Genomic DNA, 20,484 nt, shown 5'->3' with positions numbered 1-20,484 from the left:
AAAAGTAATAGTTTTAAATTTTGGAGTGAAAAAAAAAAAAAGACTTGGGAGTCAAGCAGCGGGAATCTGTGTAGACGTGGAGATGATGACGAAGGCAGAGCATCGTCATGCACTGCAGTGGCCAGTGGGAATATGAGAAAACGCGATGATTTTCTTTCTTCAGCTTTAGTCGTTTCATTTTCTTCATCTCACTTCAGTACACTTTTACTTTCAACAATTGATCAGTTGTCGTACTGTCTGATCATCTTGTGATTCCTTCATCAGTAAGGAATACTCAACTTTTTCTTGTCTTGAAAATCTCCAAAGGGGTCCATGATCATCTCATTTCCTTCGCTCTCATGAAACCAAAATCAAGCACGTCCTTTTCCAACCTCTGTTTATAAATGTTGTAAGTTTATCTTCTGGGTAGAGTGCGAGTGTGTGTAATACGGGCGATGATGATGGTGGGTGAGGCTTCTTCTTCTTCCTCAGGGAAGAGAAAGGTAAAAGTTCATGACTCAGGTTTCACTCAGTTAGTCCTCTCCTGGTCTGTTGCCGACATTTTAAACGAGGATCTTTACAAATACCAGGTGGCTTTCTCTACCCGTTCTTCCAATTCCTTTATCTAGTTATAGAATTATGCATTATGCAAATGGTAAAGCATCTGGGTTTTGTCCATAAATGTTCAGTCTAGTAAATAGTAATGATGATTTATGATTGCCTATATATGTAACAGAAGAGGTTACTTTATCTTTAATTAATTTTCTTTAGGAATTACTCTGTATTTTTGTATGATCTGCATATGACAACAATATACTTGAATAGTTACATTGCTGCGATCTTTCTCCATATTAATTAAAAGACTTTCCTTTTTCTCATATGGGTTTTAGGTGATGGATATACCAGAGTCATTTCATTCAATAGATCAGTATTTTGGATCATTTATCTTCCCCTTACTGGAGGATATACGATCTAAGCTATATTCTTGCATGGATGAGATCTACAAGGCCCCATTTGCGGAAGTGACATCCTTAAAGGTTTCTGGGCCAGAAGAGAACTTCACATATAATGTAAAAGTTAGTGAGTGGAGGAAAAATGGTCATGGGAAAGAGCTTCACAAAACAATGCCAGGTGATCTGGTTTTCTTTTCAAATTGTAAGCCTGAGTATGTATCTGATTTACATAGGGATGGGAGAACATGTACTCTTGCATCAGTCATCAGTGTCACTGATGACGGTGATTTTATTGGGAACGATTCGTCAAATCAATTCATTGTCATTGCATCTAATGAGATAGATGTCAAAGAGGCGCATCATTCACTGTATCTGGTGTTCTTGACGAATTTATTGACTGAGAAAAGGATTTGGAACTCACTTCACAAATCCTGCAATGCTAAGATTGTCAAGGAAGCTATACGAACTAGTAGTGCTTTGGTAAGAATCTATTATTTGGATAAAGTTTTCTAGTTAATCTTGTAAACATTTTTTTCTCAGTCAATGGCTATTATTCCATAGAATCAAAAAATGGTGTTCAGCTACATTCAGTTTAATAACATATATAACTAATATGTAATTACATTTTCTGTTTGTAGTTGCTTACTTTTTATATTGATACATCATTCCAAATCATGTCTAAGGCTTTTTTGTTGTTAGTAGATTGCTGTTTAGTATAATATGTTTTTATGTTTTTGATTTTGTTATTGTTATTAAGCAGGATGTTGAAGATTGCAAATTTTGCGCGCCTATGATGAATAGCCAGTTGGCTGCAGTATGTGATGATATTCATTCATCTGGGCTGAACCAATCCCAAAGTGATGCCATTGTCTCCTCAATTCTCCGAACCGACTGTTCGCACAAACCATCTATAGAACTTATATGGGGCCCTCCTGGGACTGGGAAGACTAAGACTATTAGTGTGTTTCTTTTTCACCTTTTGCATATGAAATGCAGGACACTTGTATGCACCCCAACAAATATAGCAATAAAAGAAATTGCTTCTAGGACACTAAGTTTACTGAAGGATTCGTGCGAGGAAACCTTCTTGCTTCCTCTCGGGGGATTGCTCTTGTTCGGGAATAATGATAGGCTGAAAGTGGATGGTAGTCTGGAAGATATCTATCTAGACTTTCGTGTTAAACGGCTTACTGAGTGCTTGGGTCCAATGACTGGGTGGAGGCATTGCTTGAACTCTACGAGTGATTTTCTCACAGATTGTGTTCCTCAGTACGAAGTTTACGTTGACAATGAGTTAAAACAAGCAAAAGAAGAAAGCAACAGAGAAAGGACATTATCATTCCTTGAGTTTGTTAGGAAAAGATTTACGAATACTGCTTCGAGTTTGAAAAGATGCATACTCACATTGTTTGCTCATTTACCTCAGAACTTTATTAACGAGCATAATAAACATGACACAAGAAGACTTCTGCATCTCATTGATCAATTAGAAGGACATTTATTTGATGATAATGTTTCACCAGAAGAATTAAAGAAGATTTTTTTACTGTTCAAAGAAATATCTTACGACTCTGATGAAGCAATATCCCTGTCACAAACAATGAGGAAGACTGCATCTGCTCTAAAAGACATTCATGGTTTTCTTCATAAACTTGAGCTTCCAAATGCCATGATTGAGGATTCAGTGAAGAAATTCTGCCTTAAATGGGCTTACTTAATTTTCTCTACTGCTTCGACCTCATATAAGTTGCATTCCCTGTCATTGGAACCTTTCAAAGTGTTAGTTATTGATGAGGCATCACAACTGAAAGAGTGTGAGTCAACTATACCACTTCAATTTCCTGGACTCATGCATGCAATACTTGTTGGTGATGAGCGTCAATTACCAGCTATGGTTACCAGCAAAGTAAGTTTTGTCACATGAGCTTACTGATTCTTTTCTAAAATATTTTTGGCCAATCATAGCTAAATTGAACATTCATGGGCATTCTTAGGTTTCTCAGAGTGCTTGCTGGCTTTGGGAGAAGTTTGTTTGAAAGGCTCAGTTTGTTGGGCCATTCTAAGCACCTTCTTAATATGCAATACAGAATGCATCCATGCATAAGTTTCTTTCCAAACTCAAAGTTCTACTCCAACATGATACTGGACGCACCAAATGTCATGAAAGATTATGAGAGAAACCTGCTTACAAGACCAATGTTCGGGCCATATTCTTTCATCAATATTCGTAATGGGGTAGAAGAAAGAGAAGATGATGGACGTAGCTTACGAAATATGGTTGAGGTTGCAGTTGTCATCAAGATACTAAGGAATCTTTATAAAGGTTTGTCAAGTAAATTGATATCTGTTTGTATGTTGGATTCATTCATATGTGTGCTTTAAAACCATTCAATTTATAATTTATTATTGGTTTCTATTCAGCTTTTCTTACTAAATCTATATATTTTTGAAAATATGTTTTTTTGGTTTTTTATATTTGTTCATACAGAAACAATTGTAAAACATATATTTATTTTGTGCTTTCGATTTCATCAAATAGATGAAGACAACAAATGAAGGAGAAGGTGCAAGTTAGTTTCTAAAAACAAACATGACTTTCTACTCCTCTTAAGAGTGGATCATCAATATTTGAGAAATTAAGAATAACAAATGCAGCTAGATCCTTGTACGGGATGATTTTATTTTAAAGAGGGCATCTAACTAATATGTCCTCCCCGCTGCATAATATTTGAATGCCCCCACTTGTTTCCTAGTATGAATATTTGAATATTTTTCTTTCTGATTCACAGCTTGGAGTGTCTCCAAACAGAGGCTTAGCATTGGAATTATATCTCCCTATGCAGCTCAAGTTTCCGCAATACAAGATAAACTGCCTTCTATTTACGAGGACCTTGATGGATTAATAGTGAAGGTCATGTCTATAGATGGATTTCAGGGTGGAGAAGAAGATATCATAATGATATCTACTGTTAGATCTAATGCTAGTGGAAATGTTGGATTTATGTCGAGTCATCAACGAACAAATGTTGCATTAACAAGAGCTAGGTACATACTTTTATGATTATCTCCTACTATTTTGTTTTTCATTATTATCACCTAATAAATTTAAATATTTCTACAGGCATTGCCTCTGGATTCTGGGATGTGGAAGAACCTTGGAAATCAGTGACACAATATGGGCATCCTTGGTCCATGATGCAAAGAAACGTCAATGTTTCATCAATGCTGATGAAGAAAAAGATTTAGAGAAAACAATACTTGACATCAAGAAACAACTTAATCAGTGGAACGATTTGCTCAATGATGATAGCATATATTTCAAGGATGCTCAATGGAAGGTAAATGAATACATTTCTTTTATGCACTAATTGTTTGTTATCTACTTTATCCTTTACCTTTTCCTCAGGTTCTATTCAGTGAAAATTTTAAAAAATCATTTTTTAAGCTGAGTTCAATACGCAAAAAGCAGTCAGTGTTGACTCTCTTGCTTAATCTTTCAAGTGGTTGGCGTCCCAAGAATAGAAATGTGGATTTGATTTGTCAAAATTCATCACATATCTTGAAGCGTTTCAAGACTGAAGGTCTTTTTCTTGTTTGCACCATTGATATCAAGAAGGAAGATATGTATACTCAAGTTTTGAAAATATGGGACGTGTTGGCTTCTGATGAAGTCCCAAAATTGGTGAAACGTCTTGAGGGGTTGTTTGCCATGTATACTGATGAATACATCAGTCACTGCAAAGAAAAGTTTATTCAAGGGTACGTGTTACTACATTTTCGTTTATTGGGATGAAAGACAAATTTCCCTTTTTGAAATTATATTTTATTTGCATTAGGAATTTGGAGTTCCCCAAGAGTTGGCCAAGAACATTTAACATTATCCAATATAAGACTCTTTGCCACCAAGAAGCTGGAACATCAACGAATAACAATAATCTTATTACTAGTAATAATTATGTTGAGAATTCAAAAGTTAGTGAGAGCTTAATGTTGATGAAATTCTACTCTTTGTCTTCTGGTGTGATGAGCCATTTGCTGTCTGATCAAGAAGGTAAAGAACTGGAGTTACCATTCGAAGTAACAGACCAGGAACGTGAGTTAATTCTTTTCCCACAAAGTACCTTTATTCTTGGAAGGTCCGGTACAGGTAAAACTACAGTTCTGACGATGAAGCTATATGAGAAGGAGCAAAGGCACCAAATTGCTTCAACTGGCTTTGGTGCATTTAACATTAATGCAACTTTTAATGCCATAGAAAGAAATGAAGTTGGAGAAACTAGTCGACCGGTAAATGAAACTGTCCTCCGTCAACTTTTTGTAACAGTGAGTCCAAAGTTATGTTTTGCCATCAAGCAACATGTTTCTGGACTAAAAAGGTGTGTAAATCACTTGGTCAGTTGTTCATTGCAATTGCTTATGTGATACATGTAATTATTCATGTTACCATAGTTGAAATACCTTTTACAAGTGGAATTTGAGAAATGTTTAATAAATCAGTTTTGTGCAATGTGCAAAAAAATTTAAATAAGGCAATTAACTATATTGCCAAAAGTCAGAGTCCTGCTTAGAAGGAATTTACCGTTAGCATTTCAATGCATTAATCGAATGATGCTGTCAACTCCATGTCTAAATTTTGTGTTCTCTCGTTAGACTTGCGATGCATGAATCTATGAATTATACTCTGCTTCTTGATTTTCTTTGGATATCCCTGAGGAAATTATGATACTGACTTTTACATGCATTAATTATTGATATAATATTTAAATTTTGACACAGATATTCATTCTGTATTTTATTGATTTTCAATGGAATTTACTTGTTTCTGAGTCTTATATTGTGGACAGATTTGCTTGTGGAGGAAGTTTCTCAGTGGACGAAAAATCTGAAGATCCTGATGATAATGCATGGTTTACTGATATTTCTGATTCATTTATCGACATCCCTCATCAAACATACCCTCTTGTTATAACATTTAACAAATTCCTAATGATGCTTGATGGAACATCTGGCAATTCATTTTTCGAAAGGTTTGTTGGTGTTAGTGAGCTTTATGGAAAAACAATGAATTCAAGGTCGATTGCTTTGCAAACATTCATTAGAAACAAAGAGGTCAACTACGATAGATTCAATTCCCTCTATTGGCCTCGTTTCAACTCCAACCTGAAAAAGAAGTTTGATCCATCCAAAGTGTTTACTGAGATAATTTCTTGCATAAAAGGTGGCTTGCAAGCTGGGCAGACATATAGCGGAAAACTTGATCTGGAGGAATACAAAGCATTATCCGATGGCAGGACATCTACTTTGACGAAACAAAGGAGACAAGATATATATGAGATTTTTCAAGATTATGAGAAAATGAAGATGGAAAATGGTGATTTTGATTTAGCAGATTTGGTAATTGATCTTCACGATAGGCTACGGAAAGAAAGATTTCAGGGTGATGAAATCGACTTTGTATATATAGATGAAGTGCAAGATCTCAGCATGCAACAAATAGCACTTTTCAAGTATGTTTGCAAAAATGTAGAAGAAGGCTTTGTTTTTTCAGGTGATACGGCCCAAACAATTGCAAGAGGAATAGATTTCAGGTTTGAAGATATAAGATGTCTTTTCTATAAGGAGTTTATAAATGAATCAAGAGGAGGGGACATTGTTTCTGGAAGAAAGGATATTAAAGGGCAAATGTCTGATATCTTCAACCTTAACCAGAACTTTAGAACACATGATGGTGTTCTTAGATTAGCCCAAAGTGTAATCGACCTTATTTACAATTTCTTTCCTCAATCTATTGATTTTTTGAATCCAGAGAGAAGTCTTATTTATGGTGAATCACCTGTTCTACTTGAATCGGGAAGTGACGAGAATGCAATTGTAACTATATTTGGGAGCAGCGGAAGTATGAGTAGTAACATTATTGGGTTTGGAGCTGAGCAGGTGATTTTAGTTCGAGATGATGATGCTAGAGAGGAAATATCTTGCTATGTTGGAAAGCATGCTCTTGTTCTTACTATTACGGAGTGCAAGGGATTAGAGTTTCAGGTAACAAAACATACTAGTTTCTCTTAATTTTTTATTGTCTGCATTTAATTTGAGAATTTCATTGAATTTATCCTTAATAGGATGTGTTATTATATAATTTCTTTGGTTCATCGCCCCTGAACAATTGGAGAGTGGTTTATGAGTTCATGAAGCTTCGAGAATTACTAGATGATAAATGCATGTCCTTTCCAAGCTTCGATACCACGAGGCATGGTATTCTATGCTCTGAGCTGAAACAACTTTATGTGGCCATTACCCGTACTAGGCAAAGGTTGTGGATTTGCGAAAACAAAGAGGAGCTTTCAAAACCCATGTTTGACTATTGGAAGAAGTTGTGCCTTGTTCAAGTCAGGCAATTAGATGATTCTCTTGCAAAGGCAATGCAAGTGGCAAGTTGCCCAGAGGAATGGAAACAAAGAGGCATAAAGGTCTCTTTTGTTCTATATTAACTACTAAATCTTATCTTCCTATTGTTGACAATGTTTTTCTTTACTGTTCTTTAGCTATTTTATGAGAGTAACTACGAGATGGCTACAATGTGCTTTGAGAGGGCGGGAGATCTAACCTGGGAGAGTAGAGCTAAAGCTACTGGACTCAAGGCTGCTGCTAACCGACTTCGCGGATCAAATGATGAATTAGCTTTTACGATACTTCGAGAAGCTGCTAATATTTTTGAATCTATTGGAAGGAGTGAGTTTGCTGAATGCTTGTTCGAACTAGGAGAGTACGAAAAAGCTGGTACCATCATTTGTTCTTTTTTTTCCTTTTCTTTCACCTGTGTTTTCTTGTTTTCTTTTATTCAGTGTGTTTACATTATTTGTAATGGTTTCCAGGGAGAATTTATTTGGACAAGTGTGGGAAGCCTGAGTTAAGAAAGGCTGGAGAATGTTTCTTTCTGGCAGGTCGTTCTGACCTTGCAGCTGAAGTATACGCCCGGGGAGGCTTCCTAGCCGAGTGCTTATCTGTATGCACTAAAGGAAAACTCTATGATATGGGCTTGCAGTACATAGAGTACTGGAAACAACATGATCTCACAGATGGTAGTGTTGTTAAAACTAGTAATCGAATTGTTGAAATGGAACAAAAGTTCCTCCAAAGTTGTGCCAAAAATTACTACGAACTTGAAGATCGTGTATCCATGATGAAGTTCGTTAGAGCTTTTCAATCAATTGATGCAAAACGTGAGCTTCTGAGTTCTTTAGATTGCCTGGATGAGCTTTTATTGGTAGAACAAGAATCTGGTAATTTTTTGGAGGCTGCCGTGATTGCAAAGATGAGGGGTGATCTTCTTTTGGAGTCTGATCTATTGGGGAAGGCAGGCTGTTCTAATGAAGCTGCCAGGCTTCTCATTTGGTCGGTCTTTCTTACGTCTCTCTGGGCACATGGAAGCACAGGTTGGCCTCTCAAGAGTTTTGCTACGAAAGATGACCTTTTGGAAAAAGCTATTTCATTTGCAAGAACAGACCCAAACTTCTATAAGATGATCTATACTGATGCGATGATTTTATCAAGTGAGAAAGCAAAATTGTCTGATTTGATTCTTTACTTGCATGCCTCTGTGAGGAATGGAAGCCTGCGAGGTGAAATTTTATCTATTCGGAGAATTTTGGATCTTCATTTGTGCGTAAATGGCTCCAAATATGAATTGGAAGATGAACTGGTAGATGATCCGTTTAGTCATTCACAGAAGGTTGTTTCATGCAACAGTGTTTCTGTCGCATCGTTGTTGTTCTACTGGAATCTTTGGGCCAAAATGATAGACAAAATCATCAGCTTTCTAGAATCTTCTAAGAAACTGGATCTTGATGAGAACAATGGCTATGTTCTGTTCTGCTTTGAATATTTTGGTGTAAGGAAGCAACTTAACAATGTCAATGCTAGCACCTACCATTTGTTGAATTCTGAAGCTTATTGGGTAAAAAAGATTGACAAAAGATTTCTTAGAAAGAAAGGAAACCTACTGTATACTGACCGTAGCGATTTTTCCACTGTTGCTTTGGGCCACTGGCGTTCCGAATTGCTTTTTGTCGGTCTAAAGGTTTTGGAAACTCTTGAAGTCATTTCTGGCAGGATTTCCCCATCTCTCTTTTGCAGGACCATGCCCCTTTTACACATGTACATGATTGCAAAATTTCTGAATTCAAAGGATCTTGGGAAACATCATGATTTGCAGAGACTGCAATATTTTCTTAGAAAATCTCATCAGCATTTTCAGAATGTGTTTCCATTGGACTGGAACCAAACTTTGAATGATAACATTGTTTTTTTGAGAAGAACGGACGATTTCCGAAGTTTATTGCATGAATCTTTGCTTGAAGGTGTCTTGTCTAAGGGTGGTCTTACACATGGGAAAATTGGTAGAATAATGGCATTGTATCTTTCCTCTGGCAGACCAACTGACGAAATGGTCATGAAGATTGCAGAAAGGCTCAATTATCACTCATCTTGGAAAATTTTCTTTGAGGATTCGGATCAGGACATAGTGACCCGAATTTCACAGAACCAGTCAATTATAGTGAAAATATCTTCCGCATACAAGCTCATGACAGCTTTGAAAGAGACATACGGAGCTAACTGGAGGGTGCCCGATTACATATCTCCAATATGTTTCTTGTATATCTTGGAACGCCTTCTCCTGCTCACTTCCCGTTCCCAGAAATTTCTTTACACCACAAAATCTGTTTTTGTGGAATGGCTTATTTATGAGAAACCAGGTGAGAATCTTACAATCAACCCAAAAGAAGATGCACTACACGAGATTTTCAGTTATATTGAATACTTAATCAGGCAACTCCTTTATGACCATGAAACAGAACAATGGATACGGAAATCCGGTGTTAATATTGTTAACTTCTATCCGATAATGGTGTTGAGATGTGTGATAATGTCTTGCTTGCTTTACTTAAATACGGGTAATGACATGTTAAACCAAATTCTTAGACAGAAACACATCACTTCAAGACTGCCGGCAAACTTTTATACTTCTCTAAGGACGAGAAATACTAGGCTGAATGCAGATGTAATATCTGATGCACTTGCAATGATTGGTAATCCACTTGTGATTGTTAGTTGGCAAGATAGATATCCAGTAACTGTATCTCCTAGTGCCATTTTGTTGGAACCCAGAGATGGAATGAACAGGGAAAGTATATTAAGTTTGTTGTTTCCACAGAAAAAACCTCCATCTGAATCTGTAGAACATGAAGAAGACCAAGTGAAGAATGTCGATTCTTTGTCTTTGAGTGAGCCCACTGAAATCTCCGCCTTGTTCCAGGAGATTTCTTTTGCTTTGAGATCAGTAGATGATACAACTGATAAGAGTTTCGATAGGTTCATATCTCATCTTCCACATATACAGGTAAATTGAACTTCTCAACGTTGTCTAATGTTTAATTCATATGGAGTTGACACTCTTCTTTTCATTTCTTGTAACATTCATCAGGTAGAGCTAGAGAAGGTGATTATGTTGATATCATCTTCCAGGAAACAGACTTCTATTGGAGAAGACGAAGGCCTCTTACTAGAAGTGAATCACATATTTGAGGATCTGAAACCACATCTTAATTATGCGTTAGAGACGAGGTATTCTTATGCTTACTAAACCAAATAGTATGTAGTTCAAATCTTTGATTATTTACATGAATCTGATTTTTCAAAAGTTTGCTTATCTTGGACAAAGATAAGTAACTTATGCAATTGGTAACTTATGTGTGAATCGCTACTGCATCTTTGTTTTGTTCTTCTTCCATTGCTGTCTCTGCTTCATTACACACATTTACTTGAACTGGTCTGGCTTTTGGATGCTATATTAAGTGTGATTTCCAAACTTAATCATTTTATCTATGAAATTCCTATTTAAAAAACAATCGTGTTTGATTATTGTCAAAATATTTATGATATCTCCAATGATCTTTGTTATTAATTTTGTCTATACAATGTTAGTTTTCCTGTTATGATGTGGAGATCTCTGTCTGACAGTCATTGTTGGTGGTTACAGGGAACTGGGAGAGAGTGTTCCAATGATTTTGGAACTTGTGAGAAAGCTGAACATGCAAAAGTCAATACTTGAAATGTTCTTCAGCAAGCCACCAAGGCAGGAAGGGGAAGAGTCTAGGATTAAAGATGGTGAATCTGTGAACAAAGAAGCAGAAGCCACAGGAAGTGGAGAATATGAAGATGATAATGAGATAGCAGAGTCCACAAACAATGGAGAGGAAGTAGAAGTTGAAGAATCCCAAGGGAAGTTGTTGCAAGAGAAAAAACTTAATGTCATTAAAGACAAGGGAAAGAAGAAGAAGAACAAAAAGAAGAAGGCAAGAGGTCGGTAGAAGTAAACTTCTTCCTCTTGTTGGTATGTATGTAATCTATAAATTCAGCTCACTATGAAGATGTGTTGCCTTCCCTTTCGTTAGATATTTTATTATGGTAGTATTTCTTGTAAGTTGTCAAGATGGGCAAGAATTTATTTGAAAAAGATCCCCTATTCCAAGAATTGGAGTTTAGTTAGTCCTGTAGCATCCTAACAAAGTTGGTGATCTCCTGTAGAATATATGTTTATTGTGGAAGTGAGGGTATGTGAATGTTTTGAATTTCTTTTTGTTCCTGTCAAAACATGTTGATGTTATATCAAATTGTTTTATCTTTGTGTAATAAGAAAAGACTTCTCCGGTTAGAGTTTTCAGATATTCACGGTTATCTTCTTTAATTTGCATAGATTGTTCTTGTTTCTACAGTATTCAATCCATAGTATTAAATGATGAGATTTGTAATATGGTATCAAAGCCGTCTGGGCAGAAGAATGATCAATTGGACAGACAATCGAAACAAAAGTGGGGTTATTCAGCCCATGGCAGTCTGGTTTCAAATTAAAGGAAACAAATTGAAAAATACAATGAACATGATAGCCAATGGACTTAAAGATGAAGGACTTAATTTTAGCCCTATTTGATTCTTGTTTCAATTCACTTGATAAATAGACTTCCTATCTAGGGATGAGAAACCTGAAGAATTACTTCAAACAATTGGTGATAAATACTTCCTGTAGAATCATGGGATGAGAAGCCTAAAGAATTACTTGAAGTTTGGTTGTTTTCAAAGTTGGTCCAGTTACTAGTTGGGACTCTAATATTGAAATGAGCAATTTGAGTCTTGAACATACACATTTTTAATGATAGGGCTTTTCTGCTAATTGAGCAATTAGATACTACACATGTCAATGATAAACTGTTTTCAATAAAAATCCATGTATCATGAGGTTAATCTTTCAGAAACCGATATCAAATTGTCTAAGAATTAACTTTCTGAATGTTGAGAATAGAACAAGTTTTTCTAATCTTTGAGAGTGGTGTGAGCTTGGATAAAGTAATTCTATTATTTTCTCAATTTAATCATGTCCCGAGTATTGTCAGAACTCATCAATAATAATTTGTAAGATATAGTTTTGTATATATCCTTCCAAATATGAAGTCATTCATTGCAAAATAGTATGCACGATATAAGAATAACAGTATTTGCAGTTTGTATTCCATGTATAGACATTGTTGATTCACATGCTGTGATTTATGGGATACCATCTACAAAATAATGATAAATCAGTAGGGTGATATTGAATGTCTTGAATTGTGTGATAATAGGTTCAATAGATGATTGCCAATAAAGAGAAGTGTTTGGTATGTCATGTTGGAATATGCTAAATTATGTAATGGAAGGTGATATGAAAGGGGTAAAATTATGATATGATGAATGTAATGTCATGATTGTTTTTATGAGGGTTTAAACTGAAGCCATAAAGACCTTCGCAACCTGCATAAAATTATATGATCTCTCAGCAAAGACAGGCAAAACAGTATATGATCTCTCAGCAAAGACAGGCAAAAACACAAAACAGACTGAATCAATCACAATTAATATAAAACCAGCTTGTCACCTAAACCACACGCAGCATCACATGATTGAAGCATCACATGATTGAAGAGGCATATTATCTGGGCACAACATACAAATATAATCCATAATATGGCAACACTAGCTTCATAGTGTAACTACACAGCTAAATTAAACCAAAGTCTACACAACTAAATTAAACCAAAGTCGATGATGACGAGAATACCAAGCATTAATGTCTAACACATGAAATCACTAATTTAAGTTCAAACTAAAGGTTGTGTTCTAGATTATGATCGATGAGAGCATGTTGCCCTGTTGTGACCTTGACCACCACATATGTTGCATCGTCTCACAATACGAGGATCACTTTGAGATGACCTACGCTTTCTTATTCGCCCCCTTTCCTTAACCTTACCAAGTGGTTTTAGGCACACCCGTTGCTTGATATTTTCGGGAATATTCCAAGCGTCTTCATTACAAACTGGATAACATGTTTCCGCATATGCATTGAACCATGATTCAGTTGAGTAATACCTGGAAAAAAAAATTTAAATCGTTATATTTTCAACATGTGAGCAATTGGTTAAATTCAAAATGTGAGAAAAACGTTACCTTGAGCAGAAGTCGTAGACATCCAAGTTTTGATTAAGGGCAGCAGCCAAAGCATGCGTACAAGGAAAACCGGATACATCAAATACTCTACAACTACAAGTCTTGCTTTTGAAGTCAACTTTAAAATTAGATTCACTGTCATGGACATAAAACTCGAAATGGTTAATCAATTGGACGTTATAGAATTTGGCATTGTCGACTTGCTCACGTAGAATCTTTTCAAAATATTGAGATAAACGTTCGGTGTGATTGGACGATTTTTCTCTTCTATTATTAAACCATTCCTGTATTGTGAATCTTAAATAGTCGATTAATATTGTTATGGAATACTGAAGACCATTTCTACTCTGACTATTAAAGTTCTCGGCATAATTGCTTGTTAGTTGATTGTATCGCTTACCGGAGAAAAATGCACGACTCCATCTTTCCAACCCAATTTCTTCCAAATAGACAGCAATACGAGGGTCATTAGCCCTGATCCTGTCAAAATGCCGATTAAACTTTGAGTCTGTGTAAGCGCGAGAAGCCAAATCAAACTCCGTGTGGCAGTGATCAGTTTTAAATTTGTCCATAATATTCATTTTGATGTGGTATGTGCATGCACCATGATCTGCTTCCGGAAAAATTACGGACAAGGCATTGATAATACTTGAGTGTATATCGGATACAAATACAAGATCCGGGACTGATCCAATTGCTTCTCTTAACTTTTGCATGAAATATAGCCAGGAATTATTATTCTCTGAATCAACGACTCCAAAAGCAACGGGATATAATTGTTCATTCGCATCTAATGCTATCGCCACCAATAGTTTACCTTCAACAGTGTGCTTTAGAAAACTGGAATCGATGCACAATACAGGACGGCAACAGCTTTTGAAACCCCTAATTGAGACGCCTAGGGACATGAACATATACTTAAAATGGCCGAGTTCATCCGTATGAATGTCTGTTATAGTACCCGGATTATTCAACTCCAACATATATAGGTATGATGGCAATTTACTATAGGAATCCTCTACAGTTCCTCGCACCGCCATTAATGCCTTTTCTCGGGATCTCCAAGCTTTATTATAAGTCATCTTTATCCCATAACTTGTTTGCATGTCTTCAATAATTTTCTTCGGCAAGTGATCATGGTGATGAATATACTTACTCTTCATGCACTCCCCAATAACCCATGCTGGTGTTTGTCTTTTATCCAATTGGTTTGTCACAACAGAGCATGTGTGTTCTTTTACAAATCTCCGAACCTCAAACATCTCGGAGAATTTATTTTTCACAGCACGCAATCTCCACTTGCACTTCTCATCTAAACATTTCACATACCAAACCACTTTTGTTGACTTCTCTACTTTGAAATTAAAATTATTAGTCATCGAATATTTATGTAACCTCAGTTGTAGTTCTTTTTTATTCTCAAACAAGGTACCGACTTCCAATCCAATTTCACAAAATAATGTCGCAGATATCGTATCATCAATGCTCACGTTTTCATGTGAACAAAACAGCTCAGGCATCGGGATTACGTCAGGATCATCAAATTCTGGAGTCACTCGTGGTATACTTTCTTGAGTTTGATCATCACATTCTGAAGTAACTCGTGGTATACTTTCTTGAGTTGGATTTGTAAGTGATGGCTTCTCTACTAAAGAGACACATAGTGGAGTGCGATGCTGAAGTGAAGTCGAGATTTCATTTAAATAGAACACCACATCCATATCTTCTTTGATAACAACGGGAGGGGAAATTTCAATACCCGGCAGATTATACTTTACTTTAAGCACTAAATCATATCTAGATTTGTCCACATTAATCGCACGATAGATGATATCAACTAATTCGACATATTTAGTATTTGGGGGTATAGTCAAACCTCTGGATGAATTTGGAACAAAAGAACTAACACCATCAGTAATTTTCCATTCTCCATCATAGAAAACAATTACTTGAGTAGCTGCAATTGAAAATAATTGAAAACAGTGAATGGATAGGATAACACATACAAGATCATGAACTACACAAAATCGCTATGAACTACACAAAATCGCTACGAACTACACAAGATCGTCACAAAATAATTGTGACCAAACAATTACTTGAGCTGCTACAAACAATTGAAAACAGTGAATGGATAATCGTGACAAACTACACAAGATCGTGAGAAACTACACAAGATTATCACGAAATAATTGTGACGAAACAACTATAGTGCATGTATAACAACCACTAACAAACACATTTCACACTAAACAATTATAACATATTAACATACCCATTTCGCGATGATGGTTGTCTCCTTCAAACTAGAGAGAGAGAATATGGAAAGACGTGTTGATGTTGGGAGAAACGTCTTCCCAGCGAGGGAGGGAGAAATCGTTGCCGATGAGCAATTGATCCTGAAATCGACGAATATGACAAATATGAACACTAATACTCACCTGAATATGACGAATATGAATCTTAAAACCCTAAACCATAAATATGGTGAATATGAACCCTAATACTCACCTAAATAATCAAGACGATGAACGACGAGACGAGCTTTGATGGAAGAGTCAAGGCGGTAGTGAAGATGAGCTGCTAGAGAGAAATGAAAATTTAATTAGAATTTTAATCAGAAGATTGTTATGAATTTACAATATCGTCACGAACTACAAATAGGTTCAAATTTCCCTTTATTTGATCCAAATTTTTAATTTTATGTTTTCTAACCCTATTCCCTAATCTGATAAACACAAAAATAGTGTTAATAGCAAACTGTGTTACTAGATGATTATATTATTATCTAATAAACACAAATTATGTTAACTGGTAAAATTGTAAGAAGATAAAACCAAATTAAGAAAATAATTAAAGAAATGTATCAAATAATTTATCAAAAACATATTTGATTTGTGACCTAAATAATGAAATTTTGATTTAAAATTACAGCAGTTTAAATTTGAGGTTAAAATTGAACGAAAATAGTTCTGGAAGAATGAAAAGGGCTAATTTAATGAGCGGAAGAAAGTTTGAAGTCTTAAACAGTATTCTTCTTAAGTAAAGTGTAAGAAAATTAGGGCTTACGTTTAGACTTGCGGCTGCCGATCTCCTTCGTTGAAATTGAGCACTTTCAGAGCATCATCGTTGTATGCATCTTGAACAAGTATTCTATCTCTCGTCTAAAGGATCAACATATTTCTGCATTCTTCATAAATGGTTGAGAATTAAAGAGTTATTCTTCTTAAATAAAGTGTAAAAAAATTAGGGCTTACGTTTAGACTTGCGGCTGCCGATCTTGAAATTGAACAGTTTCAGAGCATCATCGTCGTAAGCGTCTTGAACAAATGTTCTATATCTCGTCTGAAGGATTGAGAATTGAAGGGTTATTCTTCTTCTGAAACGTCGCGAATCGTCGAAAGATGAAAGATGAGATTAGGACGTTTTAGAGGTTTGAGATATGTTCTGATTTGGGGGTAAAACATATAAAAAAATCGGTGTGGGCTTAAGCCCACCATTGAATAATAAATTAAAAAATAAAATAAAATTATTCTTAAACTTAAAAAATTATATAATATATTATATATATAAAATAAAATTAATCCATATCTTTTTCCAAGTATATTAGGTACATATATTTTAATTCTTTTATATATTATAATTTTTATATAGTTTTATTATTATACATAAAATTCTTTTTTTTTTTTAAGAAAATTCTAATTCTCATGTTTTTAATTAGTATAATTTTCAATTTAATTATATATATCATATTTTTAATTAATTTTATGTATATTTAAATTAATGTAGAATTTTAAAATTTTATCATGTTAAATTATTTATTATTTTTCTTGTATTTTTTCATTATTATATTTTAAGTATTTAATAGCACATTAAATGTTTATTTAAAAAAAAAATTAATGTTTTTTCGATCTCAAATTTCAATTATTTCATAAATATTCTATCTTAAAAATTGTGTATAGGTATATAAAAAAAATGAAATATGAATTTGCTGTAAAAAAATGTATTAATATCTTCATTTTCTAAAAAATGAAATTTGAATTGACTTCATTTTGATGAAGTTCAATACTCAGTTTAAAGTTTAATGAGTGTAGAACTTTTTACTAAAAAAAGGAATTACCTATACCGAATGGTGTTGTTCCAATCGGTCTCAATCTCACTCGGTAGAGAATCTCTTGGTGTTACCGCAGAAGGTAACACCGATTGATGCATAACCAATCAATGTTGTTAAAGCTAAAAATCATTCATCAGTCACTTATTTAAATAACAATACCACTTATAACAACAACATCAAACAGATTCAATGATCACAATCAAAAGTTCTATCAATTTTTTAATGTACCTCAAGAATAGTCTAATGTCAATTTATTAATATACCTCAACAACAATCTAATATACTTCAATCCACTTACAAACACATTAGCCTTCCTCAACTAGCTCCTTCAACCTAACCACAAAAGTTTGAATAAATTTGTATCATTGGAACTAATTACAGGCTAGTTAACCAATTTTCTCCTGTGCAGAACCCCGTTTCTCTCTTGTTTCCTCAAATTTTCATTATGTCTGATGATCATAGCCAACTGATGGGTTATGTCATTCTGTTGGAACAATGTAAAGAGTCCAGCAGTAAATTAAGCAATTTAATCAATTAAGAATATTGTACTAAATGATGTACATAAATGATGTACATAAATGTTTTACAACGTCAGTTAGCACAAAACTATAGTGAGAAATTTCCACTGTTAATAGAAAACCTACCTCACTGCGCGCAGATGCATCCATCGTTACAGAAGGCCTCACAGGAGGAGGCGGTATAGGGAGAACTTGCTGAATCATCCAATCAGGACGAGCAAACTCCGGATTTAGGCCTAGCAATTTGCAGTCTTCAGCACATTCAGCACCTGAAAACAGATGATATATGTAAATTCCAACATAAGTTTAATATTGAAAGCCATTAGTAAACTGGAGTTACCCTTTCAGTAGTAAGTTGTTGCTTTTTTTCTAACATAAAAAAAAATTAAATAGAATAAGCAACAATACATTATCTACAGTTAGATTTTCATGCAATGGCATACTAATCCTAAAGTAGAATGGCAGACATTGACATAGAATCATATATAATTCCCTAACCCTAAAGCTTACCTCATCAAATGATATTACTTTATCCATGGAAGCCATGCTAACAATAATCTGCAGTTTTCTTGATGACAATTGGAGCCACAATTAAAACAATAACTTGCAAATGTTCTCGTCGACCTGAAATGCGGATTGACAGAAATAGGCATATTAATTAGTAAATTAGATTAACTCAATAGGCTTAAAAAGCCAACCAAACAAGGATTTGGGGACAACAAAAGCATCCGAGGTCTAAAAACAAAGAACAAATGAAGTTTGAAATATGCAGGCATAGAGGTGTGTTGTGTTTGCTCACATGTTTCATTTTTTGGATTTCTTTTTTCGTTGTTTTGCAGAAGGCTTCTTCTCACTTGTCCTTGTCTAAGGAGTTCTTCAAATGGTCTGGTTGGGGATCTTCGGGTAGAGTCGTGTGCATTAATTTTTTGTTGTTGCCAATATGTTGACATAATAACTTCAACATATTCTTTCCCCTCATCCATTTGAGCATTATCTTCATGTGGGTCTTGCTGTTCAATCCATCAATACTAGCTTCCTGAATGTTTATACAACCAAACAGAACATTATAACTGACACCAATACTTGGGGATGCCACTAGTATACAACAAATTTTCCAATACTTGATTTGAAATGAATTAGAATTAGAATCTAGCCTTCATAACAACTAATGTAAAATTAGGTTCAAACTACAACATGATCATTTAGATATTGTGACTCAGAATCAAGAAGACCCAAATAGTCCCCTTCAACAGTTAAATCATTTAGCATCTCTTCCAACTCTTAAATATCATTACCCATCATAATAACACAATCAGAAGTCTTCTTTGTCTAGAACATTAAAAGATTCCCTAACTTATTCAAATGGAGTTTGTATAGAACTCTTCCAGGAATCAACTCCAGTGCAGCTAATGCATAAAAATGAGGCCAATTCAAGATAACCACGAGCATGATGGCCATAGTGACAAATTCCATCTAAGAATTAGTTCAATAGATAGTGGTTCAACTACACAACAAGCAAAAATACGATCACAGTAACTAACAGCATTAGGATTTATTGTCAATGATGTGGGCTTTGGAAAAATTAATGCTTTCAATAATTTTCAGTTCAGAAACTGAGTTTCCCAATCTATACTAAAATGGGACAGGAAAAGAGAAAACCTTGGCGTGATTTCAAGTGTTGCTGACAGTGAGTGGACCATTATGCTTGATGATACCGTAGAGGCTTTCAGCAATGGATGCCGCCTCTTGAAAGCAAGTCGTATCTATATCTGTGATAAGAGATCGATCTATATATATGTCTCACCGAATCCAGCAATATCTATCTAAACGAAGAAGAAGGAAAGGAAGGAGATACCTTGGACAATCGGAATCTTAGACGGCGAAATGTTGAGGACGTCGGCGCGCAGCAGAAAGAAGAAAGGGGATCTCGGGAGCAGGGGATCTCGGGAGCAAGGGAGGAAGGTTTTTTTTTTATATATTTAAAGGAATCAATCACCTGGTAAGGCAACTAATCAAGACCTATGTTTCATAAACATGGCGCCATTTATTTCGCGGTATTTCATGTATTGTACCTAGGCATGGCAAACCAAACCGGACTCGAATCCGAAGTTGCCCCAAATAATCGAGTCCACGATTTATTCGAATTTGATGGTTCCGACCCGATGGGTACTCGAACTGGTCCGGACCCGGACCCGGACCCGGACCCGAATTTAAATTAGAAGTTCAAAATTTTATTTTATATTTTTTTAATTTATCTAATTTTATCCTATCCATACTTTTATATTTTATTTTCAACTAATTAAGTGATTTAATAAACTAATTTAAATATTTTGATGTGAAAAGAGTGAAATATAGTAAAGAGAAAATAAAAGTAAATTTCTCT

At 35.1% G+C, this 20,484-nt stretch overlaps 3 protein-coding genes and 1 long non-coding RNA gene across 7 annotated transcripts; 2 read left to right on the top strand and 2 right to left on the bottom strand.

Annotated features, from left to right (window-relative positions):
- The first annotated feature begins 250 nt into the window (after nucleotides 1-250).
- On the top strand, nucleotides 251-2,856 carry LOC124909782. Its single transcript, XM_047450423.1, has 4 exons — nucleotides 251-569; nucleotides 870-1,412; nucleotides 1,494-1,522; nucleotides 1,635-2,856. The coding sequence occupies exons 1-4, from the start codon at nucleotides 435-437 to the stop codon at nucleotides 2,854-2,856; spliced, it is 1,929 nt and encodes a 642-aa protein (XP_047306379.1). The 5' UTR covers nucleotides 251-434.
- Nucleotides 2,857-2,912: 56 nt separating this feature from the next.
- LOC124909781 lies at nucleotides 2,913-11,506 on the top strand. The gene is made up of 11 exons (XM_047450422.1): nucleotides 2,913-3,255; nucleotides 3,722-3,977; nucleotides 4,054-4,270; nucleotides 4,339-4,691; nucleotides 4,769-5,308; nucleotides 5,777-6,971; nucleotides 7,052-7,399; nucleotides 7,475-7,709; nucleotides 7,805-10,329; nucleotides 10,414-10,553; nucleotides 10,969-11,506. The coding sequence occupies exons 1-11, from the start codon at nucleotides 2,913-2,915 to the stop codon at nucleotides 11,297-11,299; spliced, it is 6,483 nt and encodes a 2,160-aa protein (XP_047306378.1). The 3' UTR covers nucleotides 11,300-11,506.
- Nucleotides 11,507-12,860: 1,354 nt separating this feature from the next.
- LOC124944521 lies at nucleotides 12,861-16,892 on the bottom strand. 4 transcript variants are annotated; one of them, XM_047484792.1, is made up of 6 exons: nucleotides 16,727-16,892; nucleotides 16,539-16,659; nucleotides 15,981-16,052; nucleotides 15,745-15,868; nucleotides 13,470-15,426; nucleotides 12,861-13,391 (listed from the first exon to the last, which is right to left on the bottom strand). In XM_047484792.1, the coding sequence occupies exons 4-6, from the start codon at nucleotides 15,746-15,748 to the stop codon at nucleotides 13,145-13,147; spliced, it is 2,208 nt and encodes a 735-aa protein (XP_047340748.1). In that variant the 5' UTR covers nucleotides 15,749-15,868; nucleotides 15,981-16,052; nucleotides 16,539-16,659; nucleotides 16,727-16,892; the 3' UTR covers nucleotides 12,861-13,144. The 4 variants fall into 4 exon arrangements, with proteins under 4 accessions (XP_047340748.1, XP_047340745.1, XP_047340746.1 ...); XM_047484789.1 differs by having other exon boundaries at nucleotides 15,981-16,049; XM_047484790.1 differs by having other exon boundaries at nucleotides 16,539-16,652.
- A 925-nt stretch (nucleotides 16,893-17,817) lies between these two features.
- On the bottom strand, nucleotides 17,818-20,083 carry LOC124910723. Its single transcript, XR_007096452.1, has 5 exons — nucleotides 19,957-20,083; nucleotides 19,761-19,870; nucleotides 18,901-19,137; nucleotides 18,612-18,725; nucleotides 17,818-18,370 (listed from the first exon to the last, which is right to left on the bottom strand). It is a non-coding gene; the product is annotated as an uncharacterized LOC124910723 (long non-coding RNA).
- Nucleotides 20,084-20,484: the final 401 nt, after the last annotated feature.

The sequence above is a fragment of the Impatiens glandulifera genome, chromosome 7 (assembly GCF_907164915.1).
Source record: "Impatiens glandulifera chromosome 7, dImpGla2.1, whole genome shotgun sequence".
In the NCBI taxonomy this organism is placed as follows: domain Eukaryota; kingdom Viridiplantae; phylum Streptophyta; class Magnoliopsida; order Ericales; family Balsaminaceae; genus Impatiens; species Impatiens glandulifera.
This window is presented reverse-complemented; position numbering and strand designations above follow the sequence as displayed.

What these genes read in the sequence shown, in the direction of transcription:
- LOC124909781 (XM_047450422.1), top strand. Translation starts at nt 2,913, where the DNA reads ATGGGCATTCTTAGGTTTCTCAGAGTGCTTGCTGGCTTTGGGAGAAGT. An exon ending in TCAAGGATGCTCAATGGAAG is followed by an intron (nt 4,271 to 4,338) that starts GTAAATGAATAC and finishes CCTTTTCCTCAG; the next exon opens with GTTCTATTCAGTGAAAATTT. An exon ending in GGAAACAAAGAGGCATAAAG is followed by an intron (nt 7,400 to 7,474) that starts GTCTCTTTTGTT and finishes ACTGTTCTTTAG; the next exon opens with CTATTTTATGAGAGTAACTA.
- LOC124944521 (XM_047484792.1), bottom strand. An exon ending in GTCTACGACTTCTGCTCAAG is followed by an intron (nt 13,392 to 13,469) that starts GTAACGTTTTTC and finishes TTTTTTTTCCAG; the next exon opens with GTATTACTCAACTGAATCAT.
- LOC124909782 (XM_047450423.1), top strand. Translation starts at nt 435, where the DNA reads ATGATGATGGTGGGTGAGGCTTCTTCTTCTTCCTCAGGGAAGAGAAAG. An exon ending in AGGATCTTTACAAATACCAG is followed by an intron (nt 570 to 869) that starts GTGGCTTTCTCT and finishes TATGGGTTTTAG; the next exon opens with GTGATGGATATACCAGAGTC. An exon ending in TACGAACTAGTAGTGCTTTG is followed by an intron (nt 1,413 to 1,493) that starts GTAAGAATCTAT and finishes ATTATTCCATAG; the next exon opens with AATCAAAAAATGGTGTTCAG.